This window comes from Carettochelys insculpta, chromosome 20 (genome assembly GCF_033958435.1).
Source record: "Carettochelys insculpta isolate YL-2023 chromosome 20, ASM3395843v1, whole genome shotgun sequence".
Taxonomy (NCBI): domain Eukaryota; kingdom Metazoa; phylum Chordata; order Testudines; family Carettochelyidae; genus Carettochelys; species Carettochelys insculpta.
In genome coordinates this window covers 8939200-8962083 of record NC_134156.1, presented here as the reverse complement: position 1 = coordinate 8962083, position 22884 = coordinate 8939200, and the positions used below count along the sequence as shown (strand labels likewise).

The window sequence follows — 22884 nt, the reverse complement described above, 5'->3', positions numbered from 1 at the left end:
TCCAGTTAGCTGGAAAAGCTTAAAAGTTCTAAAAAGGGCAAGCTGAAATTTGACTGACCTCAGAGTTCCCTTGCTTGGCCTACACAGGCATGAAAACAAGGACCAGCCTATTCTGTCTCCAGTCCCGACAAGTCAACTATAACAAATAAGCCTCACCCATTTAAGGTGAGGCTTACTGGTTAAATGTTAACATCCCTTCTAGTGATGGGGAGGGAAGAGAATCTGTTCCCATGTCAACAAGAAGTCCTGTGGCATCTTACAGACTAACATATTTGGGAGCAAAAGCTTTTATTTTGCCCACGCAGGCTTATGCTCCAGAATATGTTAGTCTATAAGGTGCCACAGGACTTCTTGTTTTTTTTGAAGACACAGACTAACACAGCTACCTCTCAGACACTTTTTCCCATATCATGTTCTCAATTTAGCCTGGTGAAATGGATGCAGGCTAGTAATATTTCAAAGCACCCAACCACATGCTGTCCCATTTAAGACCACCAGAGTATAAATATGTAGAAAGCTTCTTTCAGACCCCTCACCAGAAACAAAATTGTAACAACAAAGATTACAAGTGAGGAGTTATATGCCATTTCAAGGTCCCCTGGTGGCAAAGGATGGCTGGCTATAATCTCTCTTAATCCACAAATTCTGGCACCAGTCTGTGTGCTGACTGTACAACCACCTGCACGAGTCAGGATGAGAAGCGGGTCAGGCAGTCCCTCCCTCAGGCCAATTTACTCCACCCTCCCCACCTATGCAGCAGGAGTGAAAGGCGAAGCGAGCAGAGGGAGCTTCCTCCAAGCCAGGCGGTACAACCGTCTCCCACCCCCTTTGTAGTCCCGGGCTCCTACAAACCAACCCGACGTCGCTGGCTGCTGCTGTGACCTGACACCGTGTCGCTGCCTGAACCCGGACGCACGGGGAAGGACCCCTCGCCCATGGGGAGCGGTAACACATACGTGAGATACATTTCGTGACCGCCCCCCAACCACACACACCCCCGGGAGCAGAGCCCTGCCAGCGCGGCTGCCGCTCCCCCTGATGGGGGCAGCTACCCCCCGGCAGGTGAGGGCGCCCTACCCCCACCGTGAGTGGAAGCACCCCCGGCACGGGGCACAGCTACCCAAAGAGCTGCCCGGCCAATGCTCGGGAGGGACAACCAGAGGCTGACCTATGAGTAAATACGGGAGCCCCAAGGAAATGCCGGCACAGGGCACCCACAGCGCGATAACACCTACAACACACCCTCCCCCACCCCCCTCTGAGGTGCGCGAGTCGCCTCTCCCGCCTTTATACCTTCGCGGGTCCTCCCAGGCCTGTCGCGCCAGCGGACTGTCCTATACGCGCCTGTCTCAAGCACAATTATAGAAGCCCCCCCCCAAAACAGGACATTTTGTTGTTCCTACACACCCTATCTCCCACCTTTTCCTAGGGAGCCGGTCGAGAGGAGCAGCTGCAGCAAAGTGGCCTGAAAGGAATTGGGTTCTGCAGGCACCGCAATAGGCAGCCCAGAACCGGGGCCTCTCTCTCTGCCCGGCGTGGGGTGGGGGGTGTTTGGGCGGCAGCCGTCTATGGGGGCAGCGGCGCTGGTTCTGTGTCCGTAACTGTCACCGTCCTCAGCCCGGCGCTGACATGGAGGAGCTGGACGAGGAGCCGCTAGTGACGGTACGTGAGAGCGAGCCCGGCCGGCTGGACTCCCCCCTGCCGCCCCCGCCAGAAGCACTGGGGCGGGGGGAAGATGTGGGTGGAGGGGGGCGGCTGCGGCCCACTTCGGCTTCTCGCCCTCCTGTCTGTGCATTACTGATGATCCCCCTTCGCGAGCAGCAATATGCAGCGGTAATCAGCGCAGAGCCCGGCGCCCTTTTTCAGTCAGTTACAAAGTGCTTTACAAGGGAGGGTGGCGTCACTATCCCCATTTTACAGATGAGAAAACTGAGGAGGTCTCTCTTGCATCAGGGAACAAGCCTTTGTAGACAGACATGTGTCATAGGGGAGCTTGCCCTACTGTGTTAAAACTGGCTATCACGATACTGTTTTTACATTATAAACAACGAGAAGTCCTATGGCACCTTATAAGCTAACAAATTTATTGGCGCATAAGCTTTCGTGGGCAAATACCCTCTTTGTCAGATGCATCTAATGAAGTGAGTCTTTGCCTACAAAAGCTTATGTGTCAATAAAACTGTTAGTCTATTAGGTGCCACAGGACTTTTTGTTGTTTTTATGGATATAGACTACCACAGCTACCCTTCTGATACTCACTTTTACATTGTCTCTCAAACTGCTCTGCACCCCTGATGCTCCCCTGGGGTTAAGAACTTGAGCTGGAACACCTATACAGCTAATTTGAGAGTGCTACTGTGGACCAGAATTGGGAGACCCACTCCCAGCTGCAGGAGAAACATACAATAAATGGCAAAAGGAATCCTGTTTGCTTGTTCTTTTCTCACAGAGAGCAGACCCATGTCTGACAGTGTCTCTGCCCTATTTCCCAACAGGTGATTCCTGGAGTGGATTCCAACAGCAAGCAAATGTGTTTTGAGTGGGGACCTGGAGAGATGTTGGTGTGTGAAACTTTATTCCCAAAAGGTGGATAACTACTTTTTCATTCTTGAGTGTTTGACTTGGTGGATTTTACTAAATACTAATGCAGAGCAAACAGGGGTACTGCTAACATCAAATGTTCAGAAATTGTGATTTAGGCCTCAAAATAAATTGACTTAAAATTAGGTATATTTCAACCTCTTTAGTCCTGCATACCCTGGGAAACAAAGGTATGCTGGATTAAAGGATTTGCCAAACCAGGGAGGGCACTGCAAGCTTGGGTGGGAAAGAGATGTGGGGTGGTGCGCTTACCAGGACCCTGTTCCTGGGGGTATAAAGGACTCCCCACTGCTGTGGGAGAAGTGGGGAAAATCCTTAGGGGAAGCACGTGTCTGTGCTGCCCTTCCCACAGCTGGAGTGGGACAGGGGGTGGCAACATGCAGAGCTGCTTCTCCCTGCTAAAGTCCATACTCTGGGTGTTCCTGGGGTAGGGACATCTGGAATGTGGAGATTCTAATGTATTTTAAAACTTCGGGTTCTTTGTATTTGTTTTCCTTAGAGTTTGGTGTACATTCAGATTACGAAACACCAAAAGCAGTCCTGTAATACCTTAAAGACTAACAATATTATTTATTAGGTGAAGAGCTTTCGTGGGACAGATCCACTTCTTCAGATCTGGAGGATACTGATAACTGAGAGAAAAAGAATTTGAAAGAACCATTACTGTAGGCTTTAACTTTTGACGTACAGAGGTATATTACTATCCAACAGGGCTGAGATGCTACAAACTATGCTTTATTTTAGGACATGAGAAGAAAGGGTCAGGCTGCCCCAACATTGTCATTGTTCGCAAAGATCAAGATATGTACTCACAGACCTTACGGAAACTCTTCAATGAATCGCATGGGATTTTTGTTGGACTCCAGAGGAGTGAAGAAGAACTGGCTGGGAAGTCAAGGAAAGCTCAGTGAGTAAATAGAAATTCTAGATCAGCAGTTCCCAATCTTTTGAGATGGTGAACCATGTTGACAATTCAGTAAGACTTTGTGACCCAAGGCAATTCAAAGCCTATGTGTGTCGAGTGGGAGGAAGGGGTTAAACTCCTTACAGCCCCAAACCACCACCTGGCTTAAACCCCTGGCAGACTCTAACCACTCCCCCGTGGCTTAAACTCCTGGCAGACCCGAACCAGTCACACAAGGTCCGCTGCCACTCGCTGCTGGCCGCCTCCTCTGCACAGCTTCCTCCAGTCCTCCTACTCCCGTCCCCCACCTGTAGTGCAGTTCTCTGCCTTGCCACAATGAAATGGGATTCAGTTAAATTGGTTTAATGGCCAGATCCCTCCTGCCAACTGTTAAACCAGTTAAACTGAGTTCCATTTCAGCATGGCAGGGCAGGAACTGGGAGCCAAAGGAGGAGTCAGGCGGCAGCAACTGAAGCTGTGAATGGCTCCTTAAAGAGCCTCAGGAAGCTCGGAGTCGCCCAGCTGGTGACCCTTACCAAATCTAATGGCAACCCATGTTTGAGTCGAGAACCGTATGTTGGGAATCCCTGTACTAGATACTTTTGAAACAAAAAATAAAACATGTCAGCTTCCCTGTACCCCACAGAGAATTTACCAGTAGTGATGAACAATTCGGATGGAGTGTTCTATGCCTCTGAATAGCGGAGGGTGAAGGCAGGTTGAGAAGGATTCCCTCAGATGTGTTTCCCAAGTAGTTTGATGTCTGTGCAGCTCCTTAGGTTGGTAAGTTTGAGGGTTACTAAAAGGTACAATTCATACAGGGCATACCTGTTCATTGACTGAATTTATGAAAGAAACACATTGGGTGCATCTACCCTGGGAACTAACTTCCAAGTTAAGGTCGAAGTTAGGCACTACATCGAAGTAGCCAGCAGAGAGTCTATACACCTTTTCCCTTACTTCAAAGTTACTTTAGAAGTAGGGAGCCCAACTTCAAAGTCTTTACTCCATTCCCAGGAATGGAGTAGTGCCCTACTTCAAAGTTTAACTTCGAAGTAGGGTGTGTGGACGCTCTACTTGGAAGTTTGCAACTTTGAAGTTATTTTGTGATGTAGACACAGCCATTGTGTCTTGATTAGGCACAAATAAAAGGAACATTCTCCCTCTCTGCTGCTGGATACTGCCTCCTCCGTAGATATGGGATAGGAGAGCAACTCCCTTCTGATTGGTGTGTTTGCCTTTGTCTTGTTAGAAGGCCAGGCAAGGTGATAGAATTATAATTGTGTTCTGCAGTAAAGGACCAATATGTTGCTTCCTTTGTAACAAACTTATGAATCTATATGCAATGAGGAAGTTAATTAAACTGAAATTCTCTCAGTTTGAGCCTCAGTAATATTATGTAACTATTTTTTTTCCTCTTCCGTTTTACAAAGTTAGGCCTCAGTCCCACAAATGGACAGACCTCTGTGGATCCCCACTGACTTCAGTACAGTGCAGCAGGGGTCTGTGTCTGCAGAGAAACTTGCAAGATTGGGACCCCGTTAGCCTGTTGGCACAAAGCAAACAATAAATGAATCTCTCTAAACATGGTCTTTGTATTCTTGGCAGATTAGTCCGAGTGAGTAAAAACTACCGTTCAGTCATAAGAGCCTGTATGGAGGAGATGCACCAGTTGGCAAGTAGGTTGTTATTCTCCATTTAAGAAGAGACATTGAAACCATAAAATGTGATGTTAGTAAAGCTTTTGAGTACTGTCTCATGAACTTTTCATAAACGAACTAGGGAAATGCAACCTGGATGGAGCTATTATAAGATGCATGCAAAACTGGTTGGGAAACCATTCCCAGAGAGTTGTCACCAATGGCTTACAGTCACACTGAAAGGCCGTAACGAGAGGAATCCCATAGGGATCAGTTCTGTGTCTGGTTCTGTTCAGTTCTTCATCAGTAATTTAGATAATGGCATAGAGAATAAACTTATAAAGTTTGAGGATGATAACAAAGCTGGGAGGATTTGCAAGTGCTTTGGAGCGTAAGATTAAAGTTTGAAATGATCTGGACAAACTGGAGAATGGTTTGTAGTAACTGGATAAAATTCAATAAGAACAAATGCAAAGTACTCCACTCAAGAAGGAACAATAAATTTGTGTGCATACAAAATGGGAAATGACTGTCTAGGAAGGGGTTCTGCAGAAAGGGATCTGGGAGTCATAGTGAACAATAAGCTAAATAGAGTCAACAGTGTAACACTGCAAAAAAAAAAAAGTGAACATCATTCTGGGATGTATTCACAAGAGTGTTGCAGCAGACAAAAGTAGTAATTCTTCTGCTCAATTCTGTGCTGATTAGGCCTCAGCAGGACTACTGGGTCCAGTTCTGGGCGCCACATTTCAGTAAAGCTGTGGACAAATTGGAAGAAGTCCAGAGAAAAGCAATAAAAATGATTAAAGGTCATAAAAAACATGACCTGTGCAGCAAGATGGGGGAAAAAAATTGGATTTGTTTAGCCTGGAAAAGCAAAGCCGGAGAGGACATATCTGTTGGCAAGTATATAAAAGATTGTTAAAAGGAGGAAGAAGAATTGTTCTTAGCCTCTGTGACTGACAAAAAGCAATCGGCTTAAATTGCAGTAAGGGAGATTTAGGCTGGACATTTAGAAAAACTTCCTGAACGTGAGGGTGATTTAGCAGTGGAAAAATGTGCAGGGAGGTTATGGAATCTCCATCGTGAGATTTTTTAGAGCAGACTAGACAAACACTGTCAGGAATTATCTAGATAATACTCAGTGCTGCCATGAGTACAAGGGACTGAAGTAGATGGTCTCTCAAGTTCTCTTCCACTTCTATAATTCATTGAATAACAATTGTAATTTTGTTTAAATTTGTTACAACTGCTTTAAAAGTGTTTTCAGATTTCAGTATTGGTTGCAATTGCAGTTCCACCCTGTAGGCGCCAGACTGACCCAAGGAGAGCCTCCCTCCATTATTTTAATTGAATTTTTAGAATGTACACTTGCACTTACGTTTAAAAATGCTTATTCTTCCTAAAACAAAAAAGCAGTTCAGTAGCACTTTAAAGACTAACAAAATAATTTATTAGGTGATGAGCTTTCATGGGACAGACCCACTTTGGATCTGACTGCATTTTTTATTTTTTTTTTTGTTTTTGTTAAGACACAGACTAACATGGCTACCTCTCTGTGGCTGTGTCTACACTACCACCTTCCTTCAAAGGAAGGATGGTAATGAAGCTGATCAGAGTTTACTAATGATGTGCTGCCATGCATAGGCAGCACCACATTAAGCAAATTCCCCCTCACGGCAACTCCATAATGACGTGCTGCCTATGCACAGCAGCACTTGATCAGTAAACTCTGATCAGCCTCATTACCATCCTTCCTTCGAAGGAAGGTGATAGTGTAGACACAGCCTATGATTATTCTTCCTAGTTTATTTCTCTGCTCTTTGATTCCCTCCTTGATCTTTTCAGATGCCTTCACAAGCCTGAAAATTTGCTTTTTTTATGTTTCTGATGCTGTGTTCTCAAAATACTTTGTACTCTCCCACTTCCATTCTTCATTCTTATTGTCCCTCTTGGAATGCCAGGCTTCTGTGTATTTGTTGCTCCGTTAATTTGGGATTCTGTCTTTATCTACTTTGCTGCAGAAAGGAGCTTATAACTCTTAGGCTATGACCACACTACCCCTCCCTTTCGGAGGGGGCATGTTAATAAGGCAGTTTGGAAGATGCTAATGAGGCACTGAAATGAATATGCAGCACCTCATTAACATAACGGCAGCCAGGCATGATTCAAAAATGCCACTTTCGTAACACACACCAACTGTGTAGACGGGGGCCTTTCAAAAGGACCCCCTGATTTTTGAAAGCCCCTTCCTGCAACCAGTGCCTCATTAACATCTTCCAAACTGCCTCATTAACATGCCCCTTTCGAAAGGGAGGGGCGTTGTGGCCACAGCCTTAGAGGCAGAAGAGTAGGTGCCTATACTGGATCATTATTACAAGTGTAATGTCTCTGTTTTGTCATCAGTTTAAGACAGAGTCTGAGGATAGTTGGTGCTAATCCTTGTTCTCTTTAGTTAATAGGATTTTTCTTGCATGTGGCACCCTTAACTGTAACTTTACTGTTTTCCTTACCTTATTCCTCTTCTTGTACCATCACACATCTTATATGTAATTATATGTAATACTGAAGATTTAACAGAGCACTTACCACAATCAATGTTGAAATACAGCCTAGCAAGCAAAATTATTTCCAAATATAACATGATACAAATTTATCACCTATTCACAGAGCTCTCGGAATGATGTTTTGCCCTCTGTCTTGCTTAGAAAAGAGACCCAAACTTGTACAAAATTAATAAAAGGAGCTAAGTAACTAAGGAAATATGTAGTAACATTTAAGTCTATGATAATGAGACTAGAGAACGACCAAGCATATCATTGGCTCCAAATGTGAAACTGCTTTATTTCTGAGCAGCGTCAGAGGGCTGGAAGAATATTTTTGGGATGTTTTGACATCTTTTTCTCTCTTCCCTCAGTTTCTACCCGGGACCCTGAGCTGCGAAGTCAGCAGAGCACCCAGGTAATTTACCAACATTGTATTGTGAAACCTGGTCATAAATGAATAAAACTATTGTCAGCAAATTCAGCATGCTAGTATGTTGTTCCAGGGTCGTTCTAAATCTGTTTCATTAGTCTTTCGCAGTGGCAGTAGTCTGCTGCTTATGTTCTGAAAGAAGAGTTGGGGGAGTACTGAGAGCTCTGACATTATGTACGCACAGATTTCAGAGAGGTAGCTATATTAGTCTATTTCATCAAAAAGGAAGAGTCCAGTGGCACCTTAAAAGACTTACATTTATCAAGGCATAAGTTTTCAAGAGATACAACTCAAGTTTCCTGAGATTCTGAAAGAAAGGCCGAGATACAGGGATGAGAAAGTAACTCCAGAGTGCTAATTAAATCCATGTGGATGTGGCTCACCTCCAATAGTGATTAGAAGGTGAGAGTATCTGAAGGAGAAATTACTTGTTGTAAAAAGAGCCATTCTGCGTCTGTATTCAGACCCTATTCTGATGACAGCATTGATGTTGCCATACTGGCCTCTTCCCTGTCATAACTTTTTTCGGGTTACAAATTCAGATTGAAGTTCTAATTTATAGCACCAAATTAAACATTGTAACTTTCAGTTGAGGTCTCTAAAAAACTCAGGAATCTTAATGTCAGAATTTATACTATCTTAGCGTAGGTCTGCCCAGCACAGGTATTTCAAAATAAGAGCATTATTTCAAAATAACTAACCTCACTTTTAGGCGACACAACTGCTATTTTGAAATATTTTGACATATCAAAATTGGTAAGCCTCATTTCATGAGGAATAGCGCCTATTTTGAAATAAGCTATTTCAAAATAGGTTGAAATAGGCACCGTTAAGCACCTATTTTTAAATAAGCCATAACGGATCCACTGGCTCTGTTTCAAAATAGGTTTTATGTGTGTAGCAGATGCATTTTGAAATATCTCCGTGCTATTTCACAATGCATTTTTGTGTAGCAGTGTTATTTTGAAATAAGGCTGCTGTGTAGACATACCCTTAATGTTGACCGAAGATGGGAGATGTGTGTTTTTGTATTTTAATTTACGAGGAGCTTTAAAACTCCTTAAATCAAATATGTGGCCCAGTGTCTCATTTACTGATCTTCTCTGAAATGTTAGTAAAACACTTCTGTCCAAAGCGGTAAATTTTATCTGAGGAGTAGCTAAGGAGAAAGACTGCTATTTGACAGGTAATCCTGATCGTGTTGTGGTTCCATGCCGTTCTCTGACTGCTGTGTTGGGAAACTTTGGAGTAATTGTTGCATGTGAAACCTGTACCTGTTGCTCCTCAGGTCTGTATTCTGTCGGCAGTAGAGCTGATTTGGAACTTGTGTGAGATCCTTTTTGTTGAAGTAGCACCAGGTGAGAATTGGAGTATGAAGATGTTAAAATATAAAGGCTTTTGTTTGCATAGGTATCTGTTCTAGATGAAGTGCCTGTCAAAAAAGTCATTACCAGGAAGCTGCAGCAAAGCCTACCACTAGTGCTTCCTGTCGCAGAGAAAACAATTTCTTCTCTATCTTACGCTGTGCCTCTTTCCCTTTTTCATCCTGTGCCGGTTTTCTCCTTTCTCTGTACTACAGTGGACCTAGAATTGGCTCATGGTACATGAAATTAATAAAGTGTGAAATGAAACTGAACTTCTTCCTCTGGTTGTTGAATTTAAAGCATAAAGAACTTCTAAGTACAAACTACTATTAAATTCATAAGGATAGACTATATAGAAATGCTGCATACGACTTACCCATTCAAGGCTGAAATCTCTTGTGCAAGTCCCTTCACTGGTGTCAGTTGAGTTACACCAGCAGAGGATTTGTCCTAAGGTTTCAATCCATCTTACATTTTAGGCAGTTAAAATACGTGAACCTATGCTGTCTATTCCATGACATGCTCCTGGAAACAGGTTCTCAAACTGGACTGTTTGGTGGTGGTCTGTTGAAAGCAAATGAGTTACCTGGCACTAGCTTTTCTCCTCGCTCCCAGTGAGAGAAAACAGTTTGGAGAGGAAAAAGAAAAGGAAAAGTTAAAATTATGTGCATCATTTAGGCCGGGGTGGCCAACCAATTAGAGACCAAGAGCCAAAACAGCTGTGGATAGAGTGCAAAGAGCTACATGTTTTATATTTCAATCTATCTACATAAATAGATACAAATAAACGTATAGTATGTGGCTCAGTGCCCTCTGTCTCTCCCAGAGCCAGCCCCCTACTCTAACCCAGTCCCCCTCCCTTCCCTCAGAGCATTTGATTGATCAGAGAGATGCATGCAGCTCAAGTGCCGCGAGTTGGCCACCCCGATCTAGGTAACGTAGGATGTATGACCATTATTCATCTTCTTGCTTTTTGAACTTCCTCAGCTAATTTGCTAAGTCTCTCTGTGGCAGGTTAATAGACAAAGGAGCAAATCCACTTTATCAAATTCTAAGTTTGTTAATTAGGCAGCAGCCTGCTGGTTTTTCAGGGTCTTAGGTGGATTGAGCCTGGGAGATAAAAATCCTATGAATGGGTCCTCTACTTTTGCCTGTGGGGGATATTCTGAAACTAATAATATTAGAATTTTAAAACAGTAGGCAACAGGGATCTCACAGAAATATGTATTCTCTGCCTGCAGCTGGTCATCTCCTTCTTTACCTCCTTGACTGGGTTCGTCTTCACATCTGTGGTGTAGACAGCATGGTCCGTGAAGTTCTGAGCAGTGACAATCCATCAAAACATAAAGACTTTTGGAATACAGTGAGTAAAGAAATTGGTGCTCTCTCCATCGAAGAAGTTTGTACGTATGCATGTGTTCTCCGTGCCTCCATGGATGGGTTTGTACGCTAGATTGCATCTCAGAAACTGATATTTGGAATAGTTGCTGGTGTCTGCATGGAAGGATTTCTGGAGGAAGCCATCACAAAGACTGTTAATCTCACCCCTAAGGAGGATTTCAGATAAAAATAGAGGCCAGGGTCTGTACAGTACAGGGAGATGATGTCAGGCCAGCCTACCTGAGTTGCCCGCCTGCAGCAGGCCATGGCATGGCAAGTCCCTCCATAACAGGGACATTCTCTCAAAGTCTGATTTGAAACCCCACCTTTAGGCATAATTCATTCCTGCACATACACAACAGTCTGTTATAAAATCTTTCTCCCAGAAATCTCGGAGTACAGCAGGCTCACAACCTGGGACATCACTTCCGCCTCGCCTCTTGACGGAGAGTCCATCTCCAGTTGTCTTTTCGCTGTTACTCCAGGGCATCACTCTCTAGGCTGGGGGCGGGAGGGGGACCTACAGCCCACGGGCTGCATCCAGCATGCGTGGCGCAGGGTCCCCTGCAGCGAGAAGTCTGTGATGTTGCTCCAGCCTCATGCATCCCACCCACTCCACATGGCTGGAGTGCAAGCACTGGCTCCCAGCTGCTGTGGCACAGAGCCCTGAGCCTTGCAGGCCTGATCTAAGCAAGCTGGAGCCTGGATTCGGCCTGCGGGCTCTGCCTGGTTGGGGGGGAATGGCTCAGCATGCAGCTGTGCCCCCCAGCTTGGAGAACAGTAGTGCAGGGAAGCACTGGTCAGGAGGCTTTTCCCCCGCTGCTCCCATTAGCTGGATTTGTGGCCAATGGGAGCAGTGGGGGGCCTGCAGCCATGTGTACCCCGGTAAGCTGCGCCAGGGGCCTTACCCCCAGCCAATTCCTGCACCCTATCTCCCATCCAGACTATATGTCCTTATCCCCATCACACTCCCCAGCAGCCTCCTCCTGCACATGGAACCCCTCAGTTTTGCCCCACCCCAGAGCCCACAAAATCTACAAAAGTTAGTCTGGCTTGGGGGATACCCTGAATCTTGTCCCTTCCACCCCAGCCGGAGGGGAGTGAGGTGCTTCAGAGTGGGGGCCATGTCACTGAGAGATGGGGGGAGGGGGTTTCTTCTTACTTGCATGTGGCCCCCGACTGACTTTTTTCTGTGGGTTAGTGGCCCCAACCCTAAAAAGGTTTCCCGTCTCTGCTCCAGGCTATCCACCTGAGAGTTCCCAGTGTCGCTTTTCTCTCATGCTGCTTCTCTGATAGTCCCAAGTCATCTCCTCAGAGAGAGCTCCCTGCAGCATCCCACACATGCAGGCCTCCCTGCCTGTGAGTCGTACACATGCTCAAGGAGTGTCCCTGCAGGAACCAACCCCTTTTTCTGGACATGGTTCCCTACAGTTCTCCATTCAGGAGTGTTGCAGGGGTTCTTCCTTTAGTGCTTCACTCCGTCCCCAGGTTACCTGCCTGTAATTCCTGCCCTTGCTCCTGGGATCCACCCTCCAGCATCCACCTTCTTGTTTTGGGTTTGGTTTCCTCTAATCACAGCTGTATCTTCCTCTGCATGAACAGTCCTGTAACTTGGCAGGGGTTTCCCAGGTGTGGCCAGTCGTCACCAACAACATGCTTCACCTTATTCCTGCTGGCTCTGTGTTCTAGCTTTCCTGTACTCCTCTTTCTGCCTGAGTCTTTCCTTTCATCTCCTGCAGTTCTTACCTCTCCCCTTTCTGTCTCTGTCAGGCCCGTCTGCTGATTGATTCCTCCACTGTTTGCCTCTCCATTTATATGATCCAGGTTCACTTAAAACCAGTTGGGAAGCAGCTGAGGCACTGTAGACTCTTCTCTCTCTTCAAGTGGTCTCTCAACCTGTGACAGGACACTTGTGCTACACAAGCATTTAAATTAACAGGATCTGTAATTTAAGTACTTCTGGTTCCTTTAGCTTTCCTGAGAGACAAATGTTAACCCAAATTCACTTTAGATCTGATTCTGCATGAAAGTGCTGTCCAGGGTTGCCTGTAATTTTTTCCATACATGTGCAGAATAAAAAGCAGTCAAGTAGCACTTTAAAGACTAGCACAATAGTTTATTAGGTGAGCTTTCGTGGGACAGACCCACTTCTTCAGACCATAGCCAGACCAGAACAGACTCAATATTTAAGGCACAGAGAACCAAAAACAGTAAGCAAGGAGGACAAATCAGAAAAAGATAATCAAGGTGAGCAAATCAGAGAGTGGAGGGGTGGGGGGGAAGGTCAAGAATTAGATTGAGCCAAGTATGCAGACGAGCCCCTATAGTGACTCAGAAAGTTCCCATCACGATTTAAACCATGTGTTAATGTGCTAAATTTGAATATAAAAGCCAGCTTGGCCGCTTCTCTTTCTAAAACGGTGCGATAATTTCTCTTCAGTAACATACATACCTTTAGGTCATTGACAGAATGCCCCATTCCATTAAAATGTTGACTAACTGGTTTGTGGATCTGGAGTGTCTTGCAGAATAAATTTTCTTATGTGACTCAAGGCATGTGTGGATGTGCACCACCAATAGAAACACAGGTTGCCAGCTGTGGGTGCTCTGCTAATCACCTAGGCAGCATTTGAATCTCTCCTGGGTGGCTGCCCAAGTGCACAGCTTACAAGGAACACTGGGGGTGCCTCCGCATTGCTTTTGCTTGGTGCTCACAGACTGTGGTGGTATTTGCAGGTGGACATCTTTGTACTGCAGGGCCGGATGGATGATGCACGGCATTTACTCTCTAAGGAAGCGAGTGCCAATCCTGCATCGATGGGCATGTGTAAAATTCTGGATGACCTGATGAAGAAGATGCCTATTCATAGTGTATGCATGCAGCAGCCTTCTCATACGGTTCCAATGGGGAATAATGCATGTGGTGGTCTCTTTGGGTGGGGGGAGGACAGTGGTGGCGACATTTTTGTCTAGCCCTTGTCATTTCTCCTGTGGTTCACAATAACATAAACATCCTGGACTACTGAGGCTTAATCTATGCTACCATGGAAGATCAACCCGCTCAGGGTCCATCTTCTGGGGTTTGATTTTTGCACATATACAAAATCAAGCTCTCAGGGGTCAAAGTTGACCCCGTGCTCTTCACGAGAGGTGAGGAATAAGGAAAGTAGATGGGAGAAACTCTCCGATCTACCTTCCCCCGTTAAGGTAGAGAAGTTACTGAGCGTAGACAGGTCGATTTTAAGCTATGCAATTGGCGTAGCTAAAATCACGTATCTGTGGTTGAGTTCCATGTTTAGTATAGACATAGCCTAAGGTATCTGAATGCTGATGCTTCCTGGCTGTAACATGCATGTTTTCTAACAACCTCAAATACCCATATGCAGGGATATTGTGTTGGGTGGCGATTCCTGGTCTTACTCAATGCTGCAGAGGGAGATGCATTTTGCTAATGTGTCAGAATGTTCCAGTTGACCGCAATATACAACCTCCTAGAGATCTTTCCTTTGTAGACTTCATCCATGCATCTCCCCTCTGCACACTCTGCAGTGGTCTTTTCGTAGCGAAAAGGCCCCAGATGCTGCATTGTGCTCCTGTGTAGGTTTCTATACAGTCTGTCACTTGGATATTTAAGTGACTGAAGTGACACAGAAACCACAAGAGCCCTTTGACTGCAGCACACCTCAGAATCCTTGCTGCGGGCCAGTGTTTCATTTGCCCCATGAAAATGACAGTTGTAGCGGATCGACTTTGCAGTTACTTTATCATGTCTATGTTTCTTGCCTGTTCAGATTGGCAACACCCAGACACTGACTGAGATGGAACTGAAGTGGCAGCACTGGCATGAAGAATGTGAGCGGTACCTCCAGGATGGGACCTTTGCTTCCAATCCCCACATGGAGTCCATCTGCAAGGTGGGTTGTGGCTGGGAGGGAAGCAGGTTATGGTCCAAAGATTTGAAGGCACCAGTAGCCATCCATTGGAGGTTGGGAGAGCCACGTGGACACGTGAAATGTTGGTATGCTACGTGGTCTGCTGGTTAAAGCAGGAAACTTAGAGCATTGGACTCTGTTTGACATAGGCAAATGATTTCCACTGACTTCACCCCTCCCTAAGTCAGGCAGTAACGTTGGTTCCAGAACTGAGGTCACAGGTGTGTTTTGAGGCCTGATTAACTGGTTGTGAAACACTTTGAGCCTTTTCTTTGCTGAAATCCGTTATCGTAAGTGCAAAGTTTGTACTGTCAGCTCAGATTGTCCCCTCAGTACAGTGCTCTGGTCAGTGGATCTGGTCACTGCCAATAGCAGCCATTCTTTTCTCCTCTGAACTATTTGGTGTTAATTAAGTCGTTGGTGATTGAAAGGCACGGAATGATGGCAAGAGAAGCGGAGCTGATGGATCAAAAAGAAGGACACTAGTAATGAAGAAGAGTCTTTGAGGGCTTATGGAGGGTTTTCTTACTCCCAGATCCTGCTGGGAGATGAGAACGCCATGTTAGAGAAGAAGGAACTCATGACTACATGGTACCACTTTCTGGTAACCCGACTTGTGTATTCTCATCCAACTGTTAAGCCAGGGGAACTTCGCTTCTATGCACAGGTAAGTCATCCATTCAAAACCACTTTGGGAGGGCTGAAGTTTTACCAGGTCCAGATACTTGTGTGATTTTCCTACAGGGTTTGAAAGTGTATCAGCATCTGACAGAGTTCCAAACGTGTGACCTGTGTGAAAAATTTTGAGCTGACCAAGAGTTTTCAGTGTATCATGTACCTGGTTCAGTTCTGTTTGCAAACTGCAAATTCCTGTGCTAGTTTCCTGACGTCATAGTCTTGATTCTTTTTGAGGAAAACAGATGAATCCTCTTTGACCCTTTCAGTCATTTTTTTAATCCCCCACCCAATTGTTTTTCTAAAAGGTCTAAATAAGGCTGATGCAGCCAAATAAATCTCTTTTGCACTGTCCCCGTGGCCCATTGCATTGAATGTATCTTGTCTTTCTGGGGCTTCCACAGTCTAGCCTGGACCTGTTCCTGGGAGGAGAGAGCAGCCCTGAGCCTCTAGACAGCATCTTAATGGCAGCCTTTGAGTTCGAGATCCATCAAGTGATTAAAGAATGCAGGTTGAGTTTTACTAAGACTTTGACTTCTTGGTTATAAGCACTGCTTCTCTGTGCCCTCAGTCCAGTGGCAAGCTGGCATCTCATGTATTTGGGAGAGGAGTCTGCATGTGGAGATACATGTGCATAGTGAAGAGAATAGAGCCTTTCTGATCTGCCTTTTAAATAGTTTGGCAAGAACACGTAAGGCAGACGGCAATTAAAATGCCATTAGATGTGTGACAGTATCACTTTTGTGCAAGCTTGCTGGGGTAGGGCAGTATATTGCTTCTTTCAGTCAGAAATGTCTCCAGAAAACAGTCACTTGATAGTTACAGGCTACTATTCTTCCTTTGCTTTTTGCAAATGCAGCATCGTCCTGAGCAACTGGTGGTTTGTGGCACATCTGACTGACCTGCTGGATCACTGCAAACTCCTGCAGTCTCACAATCTCTAGTAAGTGCCTCTGCATTATTGACTCAGGCATCTAGAAGCCAGAGGTAGGAACTAAGGAGTGGTGACAGAAGGATATTGTGATTATTTCTTGGTGAAGAACCACACATCAGAAGGCAGGGATATACTTTCTATTCCAGTGAAACTTGTGGACTAAAAAGGAAAACCCAAGTGTGGCAAGCATTGTTGCTGCAGGAGAGAATGCCAACCTGCTATGTTTCTGAGCCGATACTGAACCAGCGCCTCAGTGATGTTAGTGTTAGTGTCTGCTGTGCTGATGGCAGTCTAGTTTTTCCTGATGAAATATAACTGCCGGTGGTTTTGAATGAAGTAGGAGTATTAATTCTCTTGCCATTACAATGCAATTACTCAAGTTGGAATTTATCGATCTAAACTTCGCTCGCCATGTCAGTTGGCTGAAGGATTGTCTATATTTATTTTTTAGCTGTGGAATGCTGTTAAACAGATGCTACGCCTCTCTCCCAAGCGGTGGCTGGTTTTCAGGGGAGTTTGTAAACCACACTGAAACAACAAGAAGTCCTTGGGCACCGTATAGACTAACAGATATTTTGGAGCATGAGCTTTAGTGGGCAAAGACCTGCTTCATCGGATGAAGCGGGTCTTTGCCCATGAAAGCTTACGCTCCAAAATATCTGTTAGTCTATAGGGTGCCTCAGGACTTGTTTTTGAAGATACAGACTAACTCAGGTACCTCTCTGATTCTGATACTCACATCTGCTGAAGTGAGTCTGTGCTCATGAAAGCTCATGCTCCAAACTTTTCTGTTAGCCTATAAGGTGTCACAGGACCCTTTGTTGCTGTCTCTGATACTTGTAAACCACACTGAGGTACTCTGGACTGAAATGTATTGGGAAAATGAAAAGCAGTAATAATTTCAGCAGAATCTTTCCATTGAGACATAACCTTGAAACTGTTAATGGGTTTGTGGAGGGATTCCACTGCAAAAAAAAAAAACCCTTTGATGTGCCGGGGGGATTATTAAAATGGACTAATTGAGAGACCTCTTAAAAAAACAAAACAAAACAACCCACTGGTATTGTGGATTGTGTGAGACACTTAGAACAAGTAATCACCAGAGGTGTCTGAGTGTGTGTTAGGATTAAAGCATGTTCATTTTCTGTTTCAGCTTTGGTTCCAACATGCGTGAATTCCTCCTGTTGGAGTATGCCTCTGGGCTCTTTTCCCATCATAGGTAACAACTCCTTCCTGGCTTTCAGATAGCAGTCTACCACTGGGCAATGCAAGAGACACCTTCATGTTCATGATGTGAAAAGCAACACCATTTTTATGGGAAGGGATATTGAAGAAGCTGTTTGACAGCCTTGTGGCTCCTTGTGCTCGAACCACAAGTTAGGGAGAGATTAATTAGAGCCTATCAGGTTCCCCTCCGAAGTTTGTCTTTTCCAGTGATAAACATGACAAGTAAAACATGTTATCCCTGCAACCCCAAGTGTGCTGAGCAGCGGGTGTGGGTGGCTGTATTCCAGAGCGGACACTATAGGCAGCAGTACTACATAAAAAGTAAAAACCAATTTAGGTATCAAAGACAAATGACCTAACCAAGGGGTTTCTGACAGTGTGTTACTGTTCGTAATCCTGACTCTGCTCCCTCTCATGGCTATTATAAAGTGCTTAACTGAGAGTTCTCCTTAGAAGGAACATCTGACCTTTCTCTCCCCTCTTTGCAGCCTGTGGCAGCTGGGAGTAGATTATTTTGATTATTGTCCAGAGTATGGCAGGGTTTACTTGGAGCTTCATATTGAGCGAATCCCCCTCAACACAGAGCAAAAAGCCCTCAAGGTGCTAAGGATCTGTGAGCAGAGACAGATGCACGAACAAGGTGACTGATTCTAAATGACGTTTCATTGTCTTAGAGCCGGGTGGGGAACATGTGGCCTGCAACTTCCCTGGATCTGGCCCATGAGGCTTGAGGCTCCCTCCAACCCCGCCCCCGCCCCCACCCCGGCAGCAGTGTGAACCAGCCAGCACTGGCACTCCAGCCATGTGAGGGGCACCATAGCTGGATCACCAGTGCCAGCTGTTTGACACTGCTGCAAGGTGTGTGTTTGTGGGTGGGGTGGGGGGAAGCCCTGAGCCTTGTGGGCCTCAATCCATCCTGTGGGCTTTTCCAGGGAGTGTGGAGTTCCTCTGTGTGCTACAGGGAAGTTCTCCATGCAAGCACCCACACTGTGCTCCTGCATCCTCCCTCCTGCCCCCAGCCCACTCCTGCACCTGCCCCTCCCCTTCCAGACCCCCCTTCCACCCTGCTCCTACAATCTCCTCTCTCCAGCCAACTCCTGCACCTGCCTTCTAGGTCACACCCTCCTACCTCCACGCCCTGTTCTACACCCTACCCACCTCCAACCCAGACCCCTCACCTCCATCACCACCCACCTCCTCCTGTACCCTACCTCCTGCCCAGACCCCACATCCCCTCCAGCCCACTCCCCAGCACCACCCTCCCAGGCACTGAATCCCTCATTTTTGGCCCCAAAAAATTGACTAGTCTCAGTTGGGGGGGGCCACATCTGTGAGGGCGGGTTTTTTTTTCACTTGCATGTGGCCCCCAGCTGATTTTCCTGAGAGTCATTGGCCCCGACCCAAAAAAGGGTCCCCACCCTATGCCTTACCTGGGCGGTAACTACGTAAAAACTGACTCTGCGTGTCTCTCTTCTCCCTAACTTCATCCCGAAGTACGTAGCATCTGTAAGATCATGGCCATGAAAGCTGTGCGGAACAACCGCTTAGGCTCGGCCCTTTCCTGGAGCATCCGAGCTAAGGATGCAGCATTTGCTACACTCATCTCGGACAGGTGGGTCTTTGTTAGTCTTTGGACTGAGCAGAACCTTTTAGAGACGTTGGGGCGGGGGGGGGGGCTGTTGACTGGCCCGAGAAGGAAGGCTAGTGGAGATTAATCTGGTTTGCAAGAGAGCCTTCCTCTCCTAATGCAGCATTTGATCTAGTGCATTAAATCCTTGGCCCCTTTCAGAGACAAAGGCTTGTGTTTATACTTGCAACATCCTTCTTCCCTGGCTGTTCCCTTACCACTCCCCTCCTCACCTTCTGCAACCCTGAGAGGACGAGAATGGGGAGACAGACCTACAGATCAACGTAATCTTGTGTAGCAGAGGAAGTTAAACCTTCAGGGAGATTCTAGTTTTGAACTGAATAAACTGTTCAGTACATAATGTTGTGGGCAGTGAAGGGATTCTAAGTGGGGAGCCATGCTCTACTCTGATTGAGCCAAGGCTGGAGAGAGGAGATCTGGTTTTTATTCTAACCTGATGTAAGAGTCCTCTGTGATGAATGGCAAGTTGTATCCTATATCTGCTTCATATTTACAGCAGGAGACGGGGCACGGGTGACAGGACCGGGGAATTATCTGTGTCTCAACTAGGATTAGATTGTAACTTTCAGATCCTGGGGTTGAAGATGCTCTAGAACAGCAGTTCCCAATTTTTTTTTTTTTTTTTTGCTAAGGTGACCCATTAGCTGCTTTTTTGACCTACATTACTTACATGCACTTTCTGCTTTACCATCATACTCCTAATCCAGGGCAGCCAGGCCAAATCTGAGTGGCACTGCAATCCTGTGTGCCAGGTCACAATGCCCCAGAGCAGGGAACTAGCCCAGCCCCAGGACAGGAGCTGCCACTGTTAGGGTGAGCGCAGGCAGGGTTGATCTCCAACCCCCAGGCCACCCTGCGCACTGGGCTAAGTGAAGTGTATGTTTGACTAGTGTCCTGTGACCCATCTAGAATCTTTCTGCAGTCCCCAGGACCTACTTGTTTGGGGAAAAACTGCTCTAGAAGTTCAAGGTATTATTCCTTCACACTTGGGGTTTGAGTAGCAGGAGAAAGGATTGCTGGTTTTGTCTTGCTTTAGGAGTGGGAGGGACCATATTCGAATGAATGAGGAAGAGCACCAGGTATTCAGGAAGCAGGGCCCTGAAAGGAAAAACCTAATAAAGGGCTCAAATGGAAAAACTCTTAGGACTCCATTTGTTTCTGCTCCTTGTCAGCTCTTCTGTGCAGTAGAAGCACAAAGCCTTTGTTATGAGCTGGAAGGGCTGTGTGCACACCTGTTTGCCGCAGACTAATTACTGTGCTGCTGCTCTTCCACCTTTTGCTTTAAAAACACAAATCCTGATGACTGCACCTCTCCTGAATGACACAAATAAGGGTGTGGAGATGGTGTTTGAAACGTTCCCAGTAACATCTGAATGGATTTCACCTGCACGGAATGGTTTTAGCTCTTTGGGAGGGTGATAAGTTGAGTCGTACAGCTTCTCTGAAGAGTGGGAAGTGCAGGCTGAACCTAGTGGACACAAATCTCCTCTGACCTTGTGTGTGTTTCTCTTTCCCCTAGATTCCTGAAGGATTATTGTGAGAGGGGCAGCTTCTCAGACCTGGACCTTATCGATAACTTGGGACCTTCCATGCTGCTCAGTGATCGGCTGACATTTCTTGGTGAGCACCTGCTGCTTGCAGACCCTTCCTAGAACTGCCGTAGGGCGTGGCTGACCCTGGAGCCGTTTCTTTGGAGCCTGCTGCTGGTTCTCTGAATTTCTTCTCCTTTACATCCCGAGTCCATTGTAGATGTAGGGCAGCGTAGATTCGTAATGTGACTTGAGATATCGCCATTTTGCTATTGGCAGAATACTTTCTTCAAATGGCATTCATAGGTCTCTGGTATTGCACACTTGTTTGTGCAAGACAACTTAAAGCTCTGGGATTTGTAAATCTAATTCATTTAACTAAATAGCCATGTAGTTTTCCCTGATGGTGCTTCCTGTGAGTAGTTGGTGATCAGAACCTGGAAAAACTTAGGTGGGGAATTTCCCATACTAGTAATCTCGCCTACCTGGTAGTTCTGCTGCTGTTAGAGCTCTCAGAAATACATCTCAGCAGCTCTGTTTCTTCAGCATGGCAACCCCAAGCCCATAGCGAGGAGGACTTCTCTGTATAGGAACTATGGGGCTGGCTGGCTGGCTGCCAAGTAATGCCAGAAGGGCTCTATTCACTTCCTTTGTATATACATATATACACACACACACAGGGAAGTACCGAGAATTCCATCGGCTGTATGGGGAGAAGCGGTTCTCTGCAGCTGCCAAGCTGCTCCTGATGCTGATGACAGCTCGGATTGCTCCGTGCTCGTTCTGGATGACCCTGTTGATCGACGCTCTACCCCTCTTAGAGCAGAAAGAGGTGAGTGTGGGGTTTCCATGCACCTACATAGCCACCATATTTGTTGATCCCAGGCACCTCCCTCTTCCCTGACTGGGTATCAGTGTACACAAGGCTAACTAGTCTTGGAACTACCTGTCTGCCCCTTGTGGCTGGGACAAGTACACTAATGATTCTCCATACTTCTCATGCAAATGAGTTAGATTTGGCAGTTTGAGAAATGTGTGGCCATGTGAAAGGTATGGCCGGTGTTGGCAAGAAAGATGCAGAAGCACTTAAAAAAATTACTCTCTGATGTACATCCTGTAATGTTTACATTAGGATTGTAGGGCAGGAAGGGTAGAGGTATAAATCAGCACTAAATTCAGGCTTCTCCTTTCAAAGTACCAGACGCAAGGGTTGTTGGTGCTTGAATTTGGGATTTTCCAGTGTGCATCCCTCTGGCTTAAGGTCCCTCCAGAAAATTACAGACACACAAGTGCAAGACCCATGACTTACCAGGTGTTGAGTGGTCCAAAGAGAGTCACGCGTGTGCAGAAGCATTCTCCTCTCCTTGACTTATCCCGGAGCCGCTCTCTCTTGGTCTCCTAGATAAGCAGTTAATGTTTTAAGCAAACACTCTTTCCCACAGGTAATATTTTCAGCAGAGCAGACCTACGAATTGATGCGCTGCTTGGAAGACCTGACAGCTGGAAAGATAGATGACCAGAAACTCCAGGTAATCTTGGTCGGTCATCAGTTGGATGATGACCCAGCTAAGGTGGCATGGGAAAGGGGAACACGTCTGCATAAAACTGTTGTTCTTTTTAGGGTGATGATGTTGAGAATACCAAAGTGGACATCTTGAGACTTGCTCTTGCACGAAACCTTGCCCGAGCTATTGTCAAGGAGGGCACGTTGGAAGGATCGTGAGACTGGGCTACTGAAGCAACTCAGTACATAAAACTGGCAGCTTTTTTAAAAATAAATCTTGTTTTGCATATTTCTAGCTCCTCTGTTCTTGTATCAGTATTGTATTCTGTAAACCTGGTTTCATATGAGGGCATGAACATGCAGGAAGGTTCCTCCCCGCTACCCCCCAACATTCATTTTAGGCCCCTAAATTCCTATGAAGGAGCGGGTTGCTACAAGTCAACTTCAGATAACTAAATATGTATAACATTTGCCTGTTACAGTTTCAATGGAGTTGTCTACTGGAGCTGAACTTTAATTGATGTAGCAACCACTACCCCCTTGTGGTTGGCAAGTTGACTCTTATGGCTT

General features: G+C 45.9%; 1 protein-coding gene across 2 annotated transcripts; it reads left to right on the top strand.

Annotated features, from left to right (window-relative positions):
- The first annotated feature begins 1542 nt into the window (after nt 1-1542).
- Nucleotides 1543-22601, top strand: NUP85 (nucleoporin 85). Of its 2 annotated transcripts, XM_075014146.1 has the most exons (19): nt 1543-1662; nt 2496-2586; nt 3346-3508; nt 5114-5184; nt 8063-8106; nt 9410-9479; nt 10727-10848; nt 13602-13736; nt 14657-14779; nt 15333-15464; nt 15877-15983; nt 16332-16415; nt 17560-17625; nt 18122-18273; nt 19128-19245; nt 20801-20901; nt 21491-21642; nt 22253-22339; nt 22432-22601. In XM_075014146.1, the coding sequence occupies exons 1-19, from the start codon at nt 1630-1632 to the stop codon at nt 22531-22533; spliced, it is 1953 nt and encodes a 650-aa protein (XP_074870247.1). In that variant the 5' UTR covers nt 1543-1629; the 3' UTR covers nt 22534-22601. The 2 variants fall into 2 exon arrangements, with proteins under 2 accessions (XP_074870247.1, XP_074870248.1); XM_075014147.1 differs by lacking the exon at nt 13602-13736.
- Nucleotides 22602-22884: the final 283 nt, after the last annotated feature.